The sequence below is a fragment of the Anomalospiza imberbis genome, chromosome 8 (genome assembly GCF_031753505.1).
Source record: "Anomalospiza imberbis isolate Cuckoo-Finch-1a 21T00152 chromosome 8, ASM3175350v1, whole genome shotgun sequence".
Classification (NCBI taxonomy): domain Eukaryota; kingdom Metazoa; phylum Chordata; class Aves; order Passeriformes; family Viduidae; genus Anomalospiza; species Anomalospiza imberbis.
The window spans coordinates 6,056,033-6,075,858 of NC_089688.1; the positions used below are offsets into that span (position 1 = coordinate 6,056,033).

General features: G+C 39.5%; 1 protein-coding gene across 7 annotated transcripts in view; it reads right to left on the reverse strand.

Moving 5' to 3' along the window:
- Window positions 1–19,826, reverse strand: part of ARID5B (AT-rich interaction domain 5B) — a 118,438-nt gene that overhangs the window by 54,060 nt on the left and 44,552 nt on the right. For all 7 annotated transcript variants that reach the window (XM_068197093.1, XM_068197096.1, XM_068197095.1 and 4 more), the window contains one exon: window positions 16,484–16,714. In XM_068197093.1, coding sequence (XP_068053194.1) covers window positions 16,484–16,714 — 231 coding nt within the window. The remainder of the gene's footprint in view (window positions 1–16,483; window positions 16,715–19,826) is intronic.

A 19,826-nucleotide genomic window follows, 5' to 3' on the forward strand; every position in this document is an offset into this window, starting at 1 on the left:
AGAAAATACAGGGTGCTTGTGTTCCAATACATGTGCCTCAAAACCTTATATAACTATTCATTGTCTAGTTCATTTGGCCAGGGGCCCCGTTTGCTCTATGCTATTCTATACTAATTTTGTAATAATAAACTGTTATACAAGCTTTATGCAGTCATGCATATGAAGAGGTTGTGGAAGATATTACATTTGATTATGTTTCTAGCAAAGACACCATCTTGAAATTAAACACAGCCTGGTAGAAGTTTAAAATTACAAAAAAAAAAAAATCCTAGCCAAAAAAAAAAACAAAAACCCACCAAAAAAACCCACACCCAAACAAAAAAACAAACCCTGAACAACAACAATAACCAAAAAAGAAAATAAAAGACAAATTAAAGGAAAAGGAAACAAATGTATGCAAACAAATAATTTTAAAACCCCAAACAAACAAAAAAAATCCTTTCTAGAAGGCTCCTTTCCTCCTCTATCACCTCCACATTATGCATGACAGATGAATACCACTCATTCTTGCATTGTAATATATTCCACAATACAATGCAAGAATCTGCGTGTTTCTGGACTATGCTCACTGGAAGATAATCAGTGATTTTTGGAAATGCATGGGTTTTTTAAAATGCACTTTATTTTTGTAAAAACAAAGCAAAATGGTTTACAAAGCCAAAAGGAATGCATGAAATAGCTGGGGTTTAAAAACCATGTTATTTTTTGCTTTAGCATGAACCAACATGAACCACTGAGATGCCTTAGTTAAGATTTAGCTGTACCACAAAACACTGTAGGACAGCAGTTGGAAAACTTGGGGATGAGAGACACAGGACACAAAAACATATACACTACAAACGAGATGCAATCCAGAAAAGTAATTTCATATTCCACATTTGTCTATGGAATTGTCTGAGAATTTTCTGCTCAACATTATTTCCAGGTTTATCACAGCAGTTCAAAACTGGCTATATTTAGTCACTCACCAATGCTAGAAAGCACTACCAGACTATAGGATCATGGCATATTTTAAGTTTGATATCTCATCAACTATCAATGCCAGAAATAAAATGCCTGTTATAATCAGAAAGATTAAAAGCCTCAGAGCTCCAAGATACATGAGCTTTTCAGCTAAGTCATGAGATATCCCAACTCAAAAATCACATTCTGATTACCATTGTGTGCCTAATACTTCCCAACCACCCTTTACATATTTTGATTTCAGTATTTTACCATCTAATCTAAAAAAATCCCATAAAAGCTAGTGAAGCAATGTTTTATGTGGGGCCCCTGAGGCACTTCCACATGCGAATACCACCACCACATACCAAAAGCAAAGAGTTGGCACTCAAGTGGCACTGAAGCCGATGGGTATAAGAGCAAACCCCAAAAAGCTTTAATGCCAGATTCTGATCTAAATCACAGCACTGTCAATTCAAAGTAATTGACTCCCGTGGATTTACATGAGTGGAAAGGGGACCCTAATCTTGTTCTTAACCTTTACCTTTGAAGTAGAGATGATCATAAATCAGGTTTTCCTATCCAACAGGAATATGTCAGAATTTCATAACTTTCTTCAAATCAGGCAGGCAGTCAAAAATGTTCTGAGCAACACTAATAGGCTTTTTAATTTTAACGTGTCTAATGAAAACAACTGGAAATACTTATACAGATTAAAACTCTCATCTAAAATGGTTTTGACAAGATAGTGTATTCTGCTGAATGTGGGCTCAAAGCCCTGTGCTTGAACAGCAAGCATTGAGCTCCCTGAGCTGCTGCAATGGTACAACCACTGTGGAACAGCACCAAAACTCATCCAGAGAAAGGGATGGGTACAGGACATGGCACACCAGCACCAGCTGTGACAGCATTAAATATGTCAATCCATGATAAAACCTAATCCTTCCAATACAAGACCAAGCATTTAATTTCAACCTTTCTGATTAAAACAAAAAAAGAAAAAAAAAAAAAAAGAAAAAAAAAAAAAAAAAAAAAAGAAAAAAGGGGGAAAAAGACCAAAATCCAAACAGTCATATAGTAGTTATGGGCTGTTACTGCAGTAAAGATTTCTATTTCATTTAAATGGCATCTTCAAGGGCTAAAAAAAGACATGAAGGACTTGACTCAGTAGAATGAGACAACTTCGTGTGAGGTTAAAGTTATTCCAGAGCTATAATGCAGCAAGAAGTGAGAAGCAGGGGCAGTGAAGGGGTGGAGCCAAACCCTACCACGGGGCTTGCCTGGAGCTCAGACCCATGGCCAAATGCTCCTGCCAAAGGAAGCAGGAACCTCGCCCATTCTCTAGCTGCAGAAATGCAAGACAAGGTGGCAAAACTCTCTTCAGGCACTAAGGAGCGTTTTTTGACTTCCTGTGACCTATCTAACCATTGTTACCTTGCTTTGGTCTAGGCTTCTGAAACTGCAGAAGTCCATCCAACTGCAGCCTCCTGCAACTGCTTCTGGCTGCATGACCCACCTCATCTCTGCCTTTGACTGATGTGCCAACTGAAGCTTGTATTTGCTTCTTTGGGACGGTCTGATTTTCATGGATCTGCATGCTTAGACCCAGTCAGGACAGCCCTGATGCCTCCTCCAGCTCACCTGAAATGGGAGCTGATGTTACTGCTCATTCATCTTGGCTGCCTTTGCTATCCCGAATATTTCTGATGGTTGCTAGGCAACTATTGTTGAATACATGCATGAGGCATTAATTGTATGAGCACTTTAAAAGAGGAAAATTCTTTAAAACTGAGGACATTGCCATACCAAAAATAGGATATTTCTTTTATGAAGGGCAACACTCGTGGCTGAGAATGTTGAAGGCTTCAGTATGTCAGAGGCCAGATGAGTCACTCAGATTACTCACATGCAGCGCAGCACAAAAGCAGCATCTTAGCAGACCTGACTTTATTATAAAGTTTTATTTTAAATTAAGTGCTTCGGATCCAGTTTTATCTTCTGACTGCTGTCATTGGGATATCACAGTCCACATTTTCATGAAATTAATTGCATCGGGTCCAGCTGCTGCTACGGTGTTAGAAAGTAGGGAGTGTATCAATTCAGTACCTTCTAAACCAAACATGGCACCAGCAAGTACTCCTCTTTGCTACACTTCAAAGAGATGCTGTAGTCTCACTGCTGATCCTAAGTGCTCTGTGCTTCCTATCCATAAATGTGGATTTCATTTTATAGGGTCTTTTTTTCCAAAATACATTCCAATGTCATGACCAAGCTCTAAAGACAGTAAACACAGACTTCCATAAATTGACCTAAACTTCTAAACTAAGTAACTGCAAGGAGTTGCAGCTAGATAATTTTTTGGGGGGGTTGCTTTATTAAAAAAACCATCTCTACCATAACCAAACATCCACAATGTACACATATTCATCTTAATTACAGGCTGCCTTTCAAAATAACCAGCACCAAAAGCCCCCTGAAGAACCATCTTTTTTGGCAAATGAGTACCACTATTATGGTTCACTGCAAAATCGGGATACTATAAAAGAATGAGGGCAACTATACTGCTAATTTTAAACATGGTATACTGAGCTAAGAATTGCTGAAGACCCTGGGAACAACGTTTTCAATTTTTCAAAATTGTGCTCTACCTCTGTGAAAGTTTATAATGGGACACAGGCTCAGCTCATCACAGTTCAGCTGAGGTTTGTAAGACTTGAAGGCAAAGGGACTTATTTAATCAGGGAAGTGAGAAGTAGAATCATCAACACCTACTTAAAGTAAACAAGCCACCCCACAACAAACAGCTGTTTTTCACTGGGAGTTCAACTTCCTCTACAATTGCAAATCCAGAGGGAAACACAGCCCGGTGCTGACAGAGGTGGAAGATAGCACCACACCTCTCTGTTGAAGCAGTAGCAGTGTCTGTGGATATCACTTATGTCAGCAGGATGATCACCAGTAGCATTTTCACATATTCTCTTACCCTTTCAGTGACCTGAAACTGCTGATTTCAAATAAATTCATTCTCTTCTACTACCCAATTGTTTCTAACACTTTCTTTTTAATTAACATCTCTTTAAAGCTATTGCAAAGTTAAGGTGACCAGAGATGTTCGTGAAAGACCCATCGGGGAAGACTCATGAAGCAGATACTCTTAAGTCTGCAGATGATCTTGCAGCGTGTTGCCACACATTTAAATGACATGCTGAATTATGTTTCCCATTCTTCACCTGAGGAGACAGACCTTTGCAGAAGTTACTAAAAGTTGCCTAAAATGGACCTGAAATTCTCCCTGAGCTGATCTCCTGAAAAGAGAACAGGCCAGGGATTGATCAGACCCCAAGAGACAAGAGCAGAGGAGCACACTGCCCAGTCAGTGCTCTGAGGCAGAAAACTGCTCATGGTGGATGGAGACAGGGAAGAACAAAGAGGACATAGGCTACCAACAACCACCTGCGTGGATCAGTGAAAGACACTGATGTCTAGCTCCTATCAAACCGTATTTCCTCCATAATCCTCTTCCTCATCCTCCTGTCCAAAGAACCGAGGCAAAGCTCTGCCTTGTCTAATTAGGAGTGCAAGCAAATTTTTTGAAGGTTTGTTTTATTGTATAATGGACACAAGATCCAGCACAGCCTAGCCCTTACTGGCCCAGATTCTATAAACTACATATATTAATAAAGTTACAGTTTTTAAGGCCAGAAGGAATTAGGAGGATATTAGCACCTTGTTTACCTTCTGTAGATACTGCCTATACAGCTGAGTGACTACTGGATGAAGAGTACTGGACTACAGTATCTCTTCTTTGAGTAAGGGTCCTGTCTTTTACAAAGCAGTCTTGATTTAAAGGATTCAAGTAATAAAGAATCTATGCTACTCCTAGCTAAGTTGTTACCATGGTTAATTACCCTCGCTGCTATGTAATTATGCCTTAGTTTCAGCATTCATTTACCTGCTTCCACTTTGAAGCATGGGGTCTTGCTATGTGTCTGCCAAATTACAGAAACCTCTACTGCCACAGGTCTCCTCTTTATAGAAGTACTTAGAGAATGACTTCTAAGTCTTCTCCTCTGTGCACTAACTGGAGCAACACTGTTTAGTCTTTCACTTAGAAGCAAGTCTTCTGTCCCATGAATGGCTTTTTGGGCCCTTCCTGAACCCTGTCCAGATTTGAATATGCAAAGGGCAGGCATCAGAATCAGGTACAAAGATAAAATTATGGCAAAACCTCTCTTCTAAAACACTTCCTGCTCTTCCATATTCCTCTACAAGCCCACAGTTCAGAATAATGCGTTTGAGTATAAGTAGTGCAGTTATCCCATGAAATTGTACCACCCTTTTTGCAGCAAGCCATCATCATTTGACTAACCAAAAATGTCAGCTCTTAGGGTCTTGATAATGATTTCCTCTAGCATTAGAGGCAGGAATAGTAACACCTCTCTATTCCCTGCTTATTAATCCAAGAAGCAGGTCTGCTCTCCTATTCCAGTCAATTGGTTATCTATCATTACCCCAAGTAATTTATGCCATTATGACCAACACAACAGCCCTGAAGCACATGGAAATGCTGCCAGATCACTAAAAGACCAAGACACATCTATATAGCTAATACTGAGGCCCAAACTTCAGTTGAAATGTAAACTATCATCACTTCACTCACCTTTGGCCCATCATGGACAATATAGCAACTAAAAAAAAAAAATCACTAAAAAGTCATAATTGCCAATGATAAACCCCCACAAAAAATCCACACTACTTCTTTTATTAAAATCTGCCTTCACTTTCAGGACTTATGTATAAAAACAAGGTCCTAGGAAGAAATGACCAACATCCACTGGCTATGGACACATGCAAGAAGGGATTGCTGAGGTCTCTTAAGCTATTTGTGTAAATGATAAACTAATTGCCCGTGATCTGTTTGATCAGGTTTACAAAGATGCTGACAGATGATAATGAGAACTTAAACAGCACTATTGCCAATAGAGAGAAAAAGCCCTACTCTGGATCCCCCTAAATGCCCTCACCTGATTTCAGAGAGAGAAAACTATAGCAAGAATTTTAATGACCTATTTTGTCTCTTTTGAAATTTGATTTAAAAGCAAATTCACAAAATCCCAGCCACGTGGAATTTACATTCTGCAGAAGTCTCACCCACCAGCAATTGCCACTGCAGTGTTTAAAATTTTAAAAGAAAACAAACCCAAACCTGAACAAAACATTGTTTTTCAATTAATTTTCTTACTCTGATTTCTCTCCACATTGCATCATCTCCCAATTACTATGATTTTGCTGAGTATGCCAGTTTCTTAAATACACAGCTATAAAATGTATGGACTAATTGTTGAGCAGAACTGAAGAGCTATTAAAACTGCAATAGTACAGCACTTCCAATGGTAGTCTATTATTTCTACATGATTGGTTTTGTACAGTCCAACTCATGCAGTGAAACTCTTAGATAAATTAACTCCTTCGTTTTGACATAAACATCAAAGGGAGAATTAAAGGAGAATGAACATTATTTTCGGCTGCTATTTTAGACCTACTCTTCATAGCATCCATGAATGTTCCTGGAAAGTTACAAATTATTTAAACTGAGAAAGCCATTTGCTGTTTTATCAAGTCTGTAATACACAAAATTTGGCTCCAAAATGATCTCATTTTCCCATTTCATGTTTCCCTATCATCTACATGTTTACAGAACTTTATAACTATAATATACAATTCAGTCATTTCTAAACAGCCCTGTAAGAGTAAGTCTGAAATGTACACATTTTAAAGATTACTTAGTGAGCACCAAACCCTTTCCCAGCTGTTTTAAATTTTGAATTTCCCAATAAATGAATAACATACTAAAAAAGCAAACAAGATCTGACATTATTTAGTCTAAGTTTCTAAAATGGCATAACATCTGTGGCTAAAAACAATTCTGAATAACTATATTTAACTGGAGCAGTATTCTATTATTCATAGCTCATTTTCCTTACAGACTAGGGGACTTAATGTGGTGTTCAAGCATTTCAAACATTTCTTTTAATTGTTTAGTCCTTCCAAGAGCCAAACTGCTGCAAAAAGGGGGAAAATGTTCACTCATATCTTTTCTATATTCATGTGACCAACCCATGATCTCAGTTAAGTGCCACAACTGTTCATTAACACACATCACAGCCCCCCGGTCAGCACTGCGAGCTTTGAAACCATGCCAGAAGCAGGGGCTCAACAAATGGCACTTTGACCTTTTCACTACTAACTTCAATCTTTATTAAAATCTCTCAGACGTCAGCTCCGTCTCTCTCTTTTACCATCTTTTATGGGCTCCTGAAATACCTAATATTCATTCATTAAACGGAAAAGTTTGTTACATTCTTACATAATGATAGATTCCCCTTTCACATGCAATTGGCTTGTGAAATGCCTTTGATTGAAAAAGAGAACGAAACACCCCCTCCCCCTGCCAAACAACTCTAAATTCAGAATGCTCACTCACTTCCAGGGAAATCAAGCATGCTGCCTAATATTAAAAAATCTCATGGCATCCAGGCAAGTTTAGCTCAGTTTTATGTTCCCCTTATTAAATTTCACCTTAGCAACACACAAAATCCTCACCCCGCTCTTTGCTTGATTTTTCAGTTTCATGTTTGCATCTTTACTTCTTTGGTCCAAGCATTTAAGGGGGGACAGAAACTGAATTTTTTTTCTCCAGCAGTTTCAGTTTCTTAAAATAGAGTCACCAAAACCAGCAATCCCATGGAGGAAAATGCAGGAGAAAAATAGAGGCTTTGATCATTTTTATTCAAGCACAGATTTCAGGGGGGAAGGAAAGAGAGAGAGAAATCATGATTTTTTTTTTTATTTCTTTTTTTTTTGCCTACCAGTAATTAAATAATTACACATTAAGAAGAAAAAAAAAACCCACAGAAAAAGTTCTCATGAGTCATTTATGTGTTTTCATTCTTTGTGTAAACTTTCTGGCACACCCTATATGCTTCATTTCTTGCTTTAAATAAGTAAGTACTGGAAAATATGCATAGTATTTGGAACCAAGGGGAATGACACATTAATTCAAAGTTTACTTTGTGTAAGTTTGCGTTTTACAAATTTGAAATGCAACTTCAAGGAAACCTAAAACTCACCTTCAACCTCTGATTTCTCTGCCCCTTCACCCACGGATTAAGCTATTCATTTAAGCGGCGCAGTGAAGTATCATCATTCGGTGGCTTAGTTGCCTGGGATACTCCTATCAGCCTGACCAGTAGGGAACCCGGGAAGCGTGAGCTCCAAAGGGGGGAAGAGTCAACAAAGTAATGAGTAACAGTTACAGCTCCTTAAAATGTGTACATTAACCTCGGTATTGGGAAACTATTTGCTTTTAAGAGGCAGCACCCTCTGATTGAAATAATGATAAATATTTTGGAAATTCCATCTCAAGCCAAAATGAAATTACCCGAGTGCACTCTCGGAGAACAAAGCTTTTTAGTATACCTTCAAATGAACTCAGGTAAGTTTACAAACGGCCTATACCTAAAAGACCATTAGCTAAAATTACATTTGTTTTTATTGAAAGACAGCCTCAAGTGCTGACATGTAATATATGACATAGGATACATAATAATACTGTTAAACAGTTCTGACATAATATTTCCCTAGGCATAATAACCACAAATGACTGCTTTAGTTAAGAACTAGCCAGAAACAAAATAGATCCACGTAAAAGTAGCTTTAACCATAAATACCTCAACAATATTTTATGTCACTTTGTAAAAAAGTTAAAGGAGTCCCATAATAATTAACAACAAAAACTTCATGTTCTTTACTGTTGTATGGTGGCTGTGAAAGGTTATTTCATAGTCCCGCAGCTGCCAATGCTGTAAATTATGCAGGCACCAAGAAGCATTAAGGAGAAATAATAGCAATTTAAACTAAGGCTGACGTAATTCATGATAAACAGTCATTGGAAAATATTACAATGTTGTCTTTTTTGAGTGGGTTTAATCAGAAGAATGTGACCATATTCTGACACAAACCACTCCACATTTCCATTGTACGGGAATAGGGGCCCTTCCCTGGCCATAAAGGTTTCCCTTGCTCACTGCCACTGCTGAGCCCCAACACCTCAGGGATGCTGCTCACGAGGCTTGGGTTGCCAGTGGGCCCAGAGTTCTGAGACACAGCTCCAGAGTCTGAGCAGGCCTGGTGGTCCAAGGGAGGCCCAGAAACCAGGGGAACAGTCAAACAAGGATGTGCTGATGAAAGCGTATGAGGCAAAAGAGACTGCTCCAGAAATGAGACCACTGACGGACATGGCTCACAAATATGATGAACACAGCCCATCTTACTTTTTGCTATGATCACAAAACATGATTTTGATAGCTGGATTGTAAAACCAGCCATCAAGGGGAAATCTGATATGGAAGGAATTAGTAATGTACATCTACAATCATTTATTGAATGGACACCAATAAAGAGGATGCTTGTATAATAGATGACAAAATGCATGCTATGCAACCCATAGCATTCCATTTATCAGGCACAGAAGAACAGCTCACTTGCAAACTCTCATTTGCTAGAACTACACATTAATTCTCTGCTGAACTCTGTCTGGTAAAACATGTAAACCCCATAATACCATCACGTAGTCACTAAGCTAAAAAATAAAACGAAGTTCTAAGCACAGCCAGGCCCTTGCCTCTGCCACAGGCACTCTCGAGAGGGGATCTCTCACCTCCTGTCCAGTGAGCGCCTCAAGTCCAGAGCTATCCAGCCCAGGCCATCCTGGGCACCCCATGGCTCACAGCCCTGGTGTTTCTCCAGCAGCTGGGTCAGAGCCCCTCGCAGTCACTGCAGGCCTGTGGTGTAAGCCCCCTGCCTCCGAGACTGCTGCCCAAGGGCACCTGAAGAGGTGAAGCCACACCAAACTGCCAAGTGCCCTCCCATGGGAGCAGCTCTCTGGCAGTGACACCGGTGGATGTTGCAGCTCCCCTGCTCTGCTGTGCAGGGCTGACAGCCACGACCAGCCCTGGCGGAGAAGGGACAGCGGGGCAACGGGCAGAAGCAGCTTTTCAACCGGTACCTGCCCTTCCACTCAGCATCTGCTGCCTTCCCGAGGGCAGCGAGAACACACAACCCAAATAAAATCAGTGTTCCCCATCAAGGAGTTTTGATTACATAGGGAAAAAATAATCTATCTTACTATTTATCCTGGTTACAACTACAGTTGCTAGTGCAAACGCACTAAAAAACCAGAAAGGAGTAGAAGCTAACAGCATTTGTTTCCACTGAGGTTCTTGCAGACAGGAAGGTATTTTATCTTACTTTACTACATATTACTTATGTTCACTTAACAGCTTGCTATTAACATTGGGTGAGATTCTGTCTTTGGTTAACTGGTGAAAATCTTGAGTAACAGCCACAGAAGTGCATCGAGTTATGCTGGATTTACGCCACTAAGGAAGGCAGAATGTGACCCCTTATCAGTGCCTTTTTGCTTCGAGTCTACAAATATTTTATGCATTTCAATGAGTGACAGAATGCAAAACTTGCAAATATTTATTTTTAGCTGTATGGGGAAAAAGCAATTAGAGCTAAAAATGTTAAGAATGAAGAAATCACTTAACAGAAGCAATTATGCTGGGCACATAAACAACTCTGCCTTCAGACATTTTATTCAAATGCTGCAGAGCACACTAGAAAATATCAATTGTTTAAAAAAACCCCTCCAAATATTTTTTCACAACTGAAAAATCAATCATTATAAACAACATCTGGGGATCATTAATATCTTGCCCTACAGTTGAATTAACTAAATAAGAAAGAAATCTGACCAGAATCCAGAACATTTCCAGATTCACTTTCTCAAGCTAAAAGCTTGTATTTGCAGAGGTGGGGTGGGAGGGAAAAGGAAACGTACATTTATCTGTATTGTATATAGCACTATTATGCATTAATCACTACTTCCCCTCCAGCTATGTCCTGTTTTTGTTTTGAGAGACCTAAAATTTGAAATATTTAGCTAAGCCACCCTGCCCAAGACCTTGGAAAAAATTTGCATATTTTTCAGACTGTTGGAGATGCCACCGTAAAGCTCCATCTAAGGAGGTCCCAGTACCCATGTTAATAAAAAGTCTCCATACTCCTCCTATCGCTGTTCTAAATGTTTTAAACATTCCAATCTTTGCAGAGGAGCACTAACACCAATCCCACTCTAATATCACATCTGTATTAAAACAAAGAAGCCTGAAGCATCCATATCGAAATTTCAGGTTTTTCTGAATGTCACATAAATTATCCTGCAGGTAGCCAAAACAGACAACAGCAATAAAGCTGATACTTTACATCAAGCTGAAAAACTTTAAAAAAACGCCCAGTCAGCCCCAGTACAATTTTTGTACTGGAGCTAGTTTAAAAAGAAAAGCCAACTTTGACTCACACAAATAAAATAAGTTACCAACAGGAAAACTGTATTTCATTTAGACTGAAAACATTCTTCCGTCCTTTTTTTTTGTTTGTTTTAAAGACTCATCCCCTGCCAAGGTTTTATTTTGTTATGTTTTTTCCCCAAACAACTGATTTTATCTGTGAGTCCCAAACTTCTGTAAACTAAGATGCATAATGAGAGCAAAGACCAAATTTCAGCTACACCAGGAGTAATGGTACCACTCTATACCCTGGAGTCACCAGCTTTCGTGCCACAGAATTTTTCTGGCACATGACCCATCCCTAAAAAGTCCTTTCTCCTTCATAATGCTGCTCTTCCATGGCTTCCCTGGCCAATGACAAGAAGGAGGGTAAGTCTTTCTAAAATTGCTGGCTCAGAAACTCCAGCAGCTGGAGGACTGGTAAGTCACCCCTCACTCCCAACCACTCCCTGCCAGCCCTGGAAGTGAGGAACACTGCCTTCTTCATTGTGTTACAGGGAGAGATGAGCTGCTGAAGGTTTTGAGATTTGCATTTTAATGTAGATAACTTTTCCCCTAGCAAGCAATATATCGTTAAGTTTGGTTTGGGGGATGCGGAGGAGATAAGAGGGACCCTTTTGCACATGTTTTTTTTCAATGAGCAGTTTCCCTCTGCATTGCTCATGTTATGGCCAATGGTCAATTTGAAGAAGATGGTTAATTTTTCAGAGAAAAAAAATGTATTTATACCACAGTAGGTTGTAGTTCTCTCACTTTTTGGTATGAAATGTTTCATTTAAAAAATGGGTTTTACATGCAAACCCAAAACCTTTTGGGCTTGAACATGTGTTTACAGTACTCCAGGGACCGAACACAATGTTTAACAGCATATTGACCCAGCAGGCTGTAAAAAAAATCCAGAATGATTTAAAATTTACCAAACAGATTTTGAAAATTGAGAAGAAATAAGGTATTCAGTTTTCTCTCATACACCTGTTTATAGAAAAAGCAAGCCCATCCTTTGGATTCATCTTTAGCAGACAAGATTTATAATATTTATGTAGCAAAGCACCATGACAAATCCTTCTGTGTGAGATTTTCACCTGGTGAAGTTGATGGAGCTGAAACTCACCATCACCCAGACCACAGCTGGATCACAGAAAGATCCTGGCTCATTGATGCACCCTGGAAGCCACTCCATGCCATGGAGCTGGCACAAGCCTGGCAACTGAAGTCACCTTTTTTGGACAAGCAAACACAGAGGACATGTGCTGCTCTAGCAACAAGTGCACACTGATTTATGTGCAGTGACCTTCAGATACGCCTTCTGAACACTCACAGGCAGCTTTGCCTCCAGCTAGATCACTTTGCTCTATAATGAAAATTATTAGAAACCTAATTTTTTCATTCTTTCTCTCTTGCAGCACGTATGACCACACAGCAGACGCCAGTAAATGATATGCATTTACAAAAGTTATTCAGCAACAGTAACCCCAGAGGCTGATAAATGAAAAAGATTTTGAAAAATGTCTTGAGTTGAAGAGAAATGAACTGTTCATTTTCATTGCTCATGCTCATTTCATTATCCACCTGGACTGCTTCACACTGGTGAGGACCTCTAATTGCTCTTATTTCAGGAGAGGGATATATGTGCAGTTTGACTGCAGTGATAGCCAGGAACTTGGGCTATCAAGATATCCAAGCATGGTTTATGTCTTCTGCTTTCTGAACAGAAGCAAGCTCTTGAGCCTATTTGCATTCTGGAGGGGAACCCTCCAAGGCAGTTGGATTAATTAATCAGTGCTTATATCAACGAGAATGGGAGCAGGAGGCTTCCCACTCACATGTAGATGTAGAGCAAGTCCTTCTGTGGCAGGCTGCAAAGAAATACACACAAATGTTTAAGCCTTCCAGCTGCTGAGCCCATTCCTCAGCATCCTGCTCCTCCAGCAGCCCCCCAGATGGGATGTTGTGGCACACTGAACCAAACCAGAGGAGAATCAGAAGAGGACCATGCAAGAAAACTGGTCCCAAATATTCCTGTCCAAAGCACTTGGGCACATGGCACAGAGCAGTGGGCACGCAGGGCGGAGGCAAGCACAGGTAGCTGTGGTGTTGGGAACACCTCTGGCAGCCCAAGCTGGAGCTGCAGGGGAGGCTTAGCACAGCCTGAGCCTCGCAGAGGCTCCATGGAAACACAGAACATGCACACAGGGCTGCCCAAAGCCTTGCTGCATCCCTCCCAGCCATACCTGTGGGAGCTGACAGATAGCATCTACATACATCTGCTTTAAGAAGTCCCACACCAAAACAGTATTTATTGTCAACAAAACTTAATTCTTCTTCCTCATTTCCTGCTTTATTTATTTTTGTTAAACCCTACAGAAGAGGGGAAAATAGGCGAAGAGTATGAGAACAAGTCAGAGCTCAACAATTTTTTTTTGTCATAAATTTATAATGAAAGTAGAGAGAATATTTCCAGGAAAAACATTTTGGTCTATTAAAACTGCCTAACAAGGACAACAGCTTACATACTGGGGGTTCTTTGTAAAGGTGTTTCTGATGGCTCATTTGTGACATGCTGTATGTGTTGCAACATACAGAGAATGTGTACAGCTTGCCTCAAAAGCAATGCTTCTGAAGAAGACTTGGCATCCACCTCAGAAACCAGTGCTCAGTGCTTCCCACATAAAGACATCAGCAGAATGTATTTCCCAAATTTTGTATTTGCTTTAGAGTTGGGAGAATTTCAGGTAAAAATGGTGAAATACACACTCCTATCTTGTTCCTTTTGCACACTTATTTCATTTCCAAGTAAGAGAGAGGCAATACCTTCAAACTACATGTGTCTGGATCTCCTTATAGACACCTTTTCAGAATTTTAGTCACCATTTTTGTAATCTGGTATCCCCTCAGATTTGACTGATAAATACCAGTGCCTTAGAGTAATCTGTTTATCTACTGTACCACCCTGCCTCTGATTAGCCTTAGCAGTCATCACCTTCCACATGTGACATCACTCTACATGGTATCAATGTAAACTGTTTGTAAAATTAAGTGTTGTACATTTTATTGTCCTGCCAGCAAAGAAAAGGATAAACTAGTACTTTGCCTGCTGTCTTCAACAAAGGTAGCATAATTGACACCATACATTTTACAATGCAGATATGAAACCACACACTGGCCACTCTTTTCCTTCTTAAAACAGCAGGGCTTGCAAGTTTTACATTATTTTAATAATAAATACTTTTAAACAGTGTTTTTTGGGGATTTTTTTGTGGCTCTTTTTTTTTTAATAGGGATTAAAAATAATCTGTTTCTTAAGCCAAACAAAATTTTAAATACACATTACTAATTTCTATGGCTAAGAATTCTGTGTCTCTGGTTGATAATGAGATAATTGCCTCGCAAAGGTCAAGAGAATGGCATAGTTTGCTTCCAGAGGCTGAACAAAGCACTTGCTATGGTTCACTAAGCGTAGTTTCTGCATCATTCCACATCTCTTTGATTCATCTATTACTAATATTCCATGATACACTTGCATTATGGATCCAACTATTTCAACAAACCTGTAATCAAGGAATGACCCTGAATAAAATACTCCACAGAAAGCAGATGGTAGGCTCATCAAACGCCTTCAAGCCTAAAATAACCTTTCCCACATAAAAAGGAGAGTCAATTACAACTGAACTTTATATTCTGAGCTTGAGCTCAGAGTAAATAAAAACCAACATGATACTACTGTGTCATTGGACCAAACTTCCAGGGCATTTAATTCATTTTTTTCACCACCCCCACCCCCCAGGAGCAACCAACACTTTTATTCATAGTTCATTCAAAACCTGTAATGTTTTGTGTGAGTGTGAGCAGACTTGACAGTTCGGGCCAGATTCTGAAAAATCTTGACAGCACAAAACTAAAACTACTCTCAGCAGTCATGTGCTCCAGTGACAACACCACGTGAGGAAGGATCTTGTCTGCCTTTTGGGAATAGATTTCAGAGCAGCGCTACCTTACAAAATGCCCCAATGCCACCAGATGAGTCAGGGTTTCTCTACCAACACAACAATGCCTGAGCTGGGCACCAAGCTCAAAGCCAGTGTGCTCGAGTTCAGAGAAACAGGTAGATGACTCTCCCATCAGAAACATTCCCTCTCACTCTCATTATTAAATGTTTAAGGGCATCAGCAGAATTTTTTTCTCTAAGAGACTACAGGAGCTTCCTTGCAGAAATGTGGGGGTCTTGCAAGCCAGGGTGTACTCACCACCATGCAGACTTTGCAAGCATTAGCCACAGAACTCATCCATCTGGTGATATGGGGCATAAAACTTAATTCTGTACGCTGCTAAAGAAACTACACTGGATCCATTTCCGGGTGTCTACACAACATGCGCTCTGCCACATATTCAAAGCGCACCTGCTGTTGTTGGGATGATCTGACACCAAAAAAACCCTGTGTGAAATCACCTGGTTGCTATCAGGTGTCAAATCTTGGAGTCCTTTCCCCCAGCTCTAAGGGGCTGCATACTCCTTTAGAGCTGCGGAGTATTCTCTATACCTCTTGAATTAAGAGGTCACCTCCCAGAAGTATCTCTGCTCTCATAAACTCAAGCTCCTAGCAATGGCAAAGCCCATGTTGAACAAGCCCACCTTCCAAGATGACCAGAAACACATCAGCTACAGCTGACACTCTTACAGGGCCTTGGGAGCACAGCTGACAAGTGCTCTGCAACAGCAATGGGGTATGCCAGGACTCTCTCCTATTTTGCATCTTTTAGCATACTGCACCAACAACGACTTCAAAAAACTAACACACACTGTCGAGCTTCTGGAAGACAGGCTATAGGCGAATGGTTAAGGTAGATGAACTTCCAGGCAAGGAATTGTTTCACTCAGACCCAGTCACTGTGCTACACTCCACCCCTGTAACATTATTTTGATTGTGAACTCAAGTTGCAATACTGAGATCACCAGTGGCCAGAAGCCTTCAGTCTCAGAGAAGAAAGAGCATATTTGGTACTGATCATTTCAATCATAAATAGCATAGGTTCACTTCAAAGGAATCTCATCTTCCCTTTGGAAATCAGTGGATACTTAAAAGAAGAAAAATGCTATGTGAGGAAAAGAAAATAGCTGTAATGGCACTTACCAAACTCATCACATATACTTTCATTTTCTATTAGGGTAGGATGATCAAATGTATCCCGACAATAGAAGATTTGGGGGTTCTTGCTTGTTACTGCAATGCCTCCAAGGGCTAAAACGAACTGGTCTGTTAGTATTGACGAGGGCTTGTCCTGAATGCGCTTTAACATGGAACGGTATCGACAGTACTGTGGGTAGCTGAGAATTAAAAGGTTTGAATCTTCATCATCCTCACCTGGAAGGAAAGAAAAAAAACCTCTTAGCATATCAGAAAAACACAAAACAAGAGCTGTAACTCAAGTATTTCAGAAAAATTAATTTTTCTGAAGTAAGTTCATCTTTTCTCAAAACACAACTTTTATAGCACACTGGGTCTGGAAAGAAAGGTTAAAAACCAGTAATTTAAAGAAAGTTTATTAAAATAGGTTATTTTCTGCCTTTCTGTTCCGTTTCCCCATACTTACTCAAAAGGACTACCTGGATGAGCAAGAAAACACTGCTCTGCTGAAGTTGGCCAAGGGCCTGAATCAAAGTGTTCTCCATACTTTGCCAATTTGGCTGCTTCAGTAGAAATATTATCTGTAATTTTTACTCAGTTCCCCATATAGCTTTACTATACTCATGTTTACATCAATTAACATCTTTTAAAAATAATAATATACAAGCCTCAGAGCACACAGCTATTACATCTCCTTTCAAGTCCCTGATACTGGCAACTACTGAAGGACCTCTGGGCCAGGGAGGTGGGCTGATCCAACCTGGTCATTGCTGCTAAACCCCAAGAGGTGGAAGCAACTTTCTTCACATTAACTGCAAATGCAGCAGGACTCAATAATTATTAACTCCTACAGAGCACAACAAGCAAATGAATTTTCGAACAGCTTGTGCTGCTGGGCTCAAAATATAAAGCAATCTAGACCTCAGAGCTATCCATTCCTTCATGGTTTAGATGATATCACATATGAAGGTGGCAGATTTTGAAATATCACAATCAAGTGTCATCATATAACCAGAAGGAAACCTAAGAGGAAGAAAACTCAACTAGGGATACAAACATGAGAAATTTGTATCCCTAGCTGAATCACTTCTTTTTATGCTCATTTATCTCCTCAGGTACATAATTGAACATGGCTTTCCAGGCATGCCAATGAAGACAAAGCAACAGCATTCACTTTACTGTTTTCTGTTCTACTCTGATTACTGAATAACTCAGCTATTTCTTCTGCCAGAGACAAAAGGTCTACTCTTTAATCCCATTACCAATACTGAAATCATCATTCTTACTCCTAAAGTAAAAATCACTTCAGACATTGAAAAAAAATTCAAATCAGTTCTCCCCAACTAAATATGATGGCACAACTCATCTAGATTCAAGTGAGGCAATGAAAATGTTGACACATAAAAGACTAAATTTTAAGAAGTCTCTGGAAGAAGATATATCACCTAGAATGTCATCACTGCAGAGGAATGCAATGCCGTAAAAAAAAATCAACACGACAGACGGACTTGCAAAGCACTGCCTTTACTAGCACAGCTCCTAAAAGTCATCACTTTTAAAAACTCAGAACTCTCACCACTATCCTGACATAGGTGAGGAGATAAAACTGTTTGTTAAAAAAAAAGAAAAAAAAAAAAGTAAAAAAACAAAGTACGGGTAATATATTTTGGTAAACAGCACTGGCATTACTTTCCTAAGAAAATAGAACTGATGGCCCTAAAACCTCTTTTGGCCAGTAAGGATGTGGTCATGCTTTTCTTTGTTTCAACAAGTATCCCATAAGCCTACACAACAGCACGATTGAGCCAATTGCTCCTGGGAATAAGGCTCTCTCTTCTTTATTAGGAAACTCTAAAAATCAGATCAGGAAAACTGTTCTAGGAATTAACAAGCACATGATCTGTCCTTTAACTCCTTCGAGAGTTTCACGTACGCCTGCTTGACAGTTATTACTACTTTATACCTTTGTGTAGATAGTGGTGAGCTGAATCTGTCGATCTGACAGCACTTTTCTTATTCCAGGATGTGGTCAGCTTTTTAAACAGGGTGTATATAAATGTATGTCCCAAGTGCCTTTGTAGTAAACCATTAGTTTCTAGACAAATGTGCTGCAAGTCCCTGCGCAGAATTACACAAACTTTGTACCCCTGACAACTGACGACTTAACTCAAACCCCCTGGCATAAATTAAAACCAAGTAATTTTTACAGGATCACTTTCATACATGCTTGTGCAATTCCAATTGTACTTTGTGAGTACTCTGTGATGCCTTTTGTTTCCTTTCCTTTTTTACTCCAGGTTCAATAGATAGATCGAAGAACGAACAAAGGCTGAATAAACTGAAAATTTGCTTAGTGAAAGACAAACACAGTGTTCCTGGAACAAAGATTTTTTCCTCAACCACGCCCACATGAGAAAAGAGAAATCAAAGCAGACCAATCCCTAAAAAATGCAAGCCCGAAGACGAACTATTATTTGCTTTTATCAAAATCTCACACGTGCCATTTAATGGTGGACTTAGTGCATATTGCAAGTATTTTTCAGAAATATGATCAGAAAGAGTTTACTCTTAGGAGAAGCGAAGCTCAAAATGTGGATCACATTCCATTAAAATTAAGAAAAACAATATGACTTCCATAAACATACAGCTGAGATATCAGGAAACCAAGATGCTGTATTTCTGAGTTTCATTTTAGATTCAACAGACATAACATGGTAAAAGATAGTACCTACAGTATTCTGCTACAGTTGTGAGGCTCAACTGAAATTACTCTAATCCTATGCTTATATCATAATTGTGTGCTTTAATAAACCCCTCCAACATCAACTTTTCATTTATTTTTATATTTTAGGGCTGAAAACACGAGAAACTGTAATTAGGAAGCAAAGTTCCACCCCTGCCTTCCAAGCACTGCCTATATCTGCAGAGATATAATCCAACAGTTCCCTTTGTCAAGGGGTAAAGAGAGCTGGGATTTGGCACAGCCTGGCATTTATGTTGGATTACATGTTCTTCAAGTTGTCTTTGTAAGTAAGAGATGCATGAAATGCCAAACACAATGAATCTATGCAAGAACTGACTTTTCAAATCAGCACAACCATTTTTAATATGTAAGGCGAGACAATTAAAAGCTCCAAAAGAAAAAAAATAAAGCCTGTTAAAAGAAAGAATTCCTAACAAATCCATCTAGAGCCAGAACTATTTACAGAGAGAGCAGAGAAAAAAAACCCTGTAACATGCTTTTTGTTTGCTTGTTTCAGAAACATCAGCCTATAATGTTATTGCTAACTGCCATAATCTACCCTCAACATCAGTAAGCATTATTTCTCTTTAAAAAGACCTTCACACC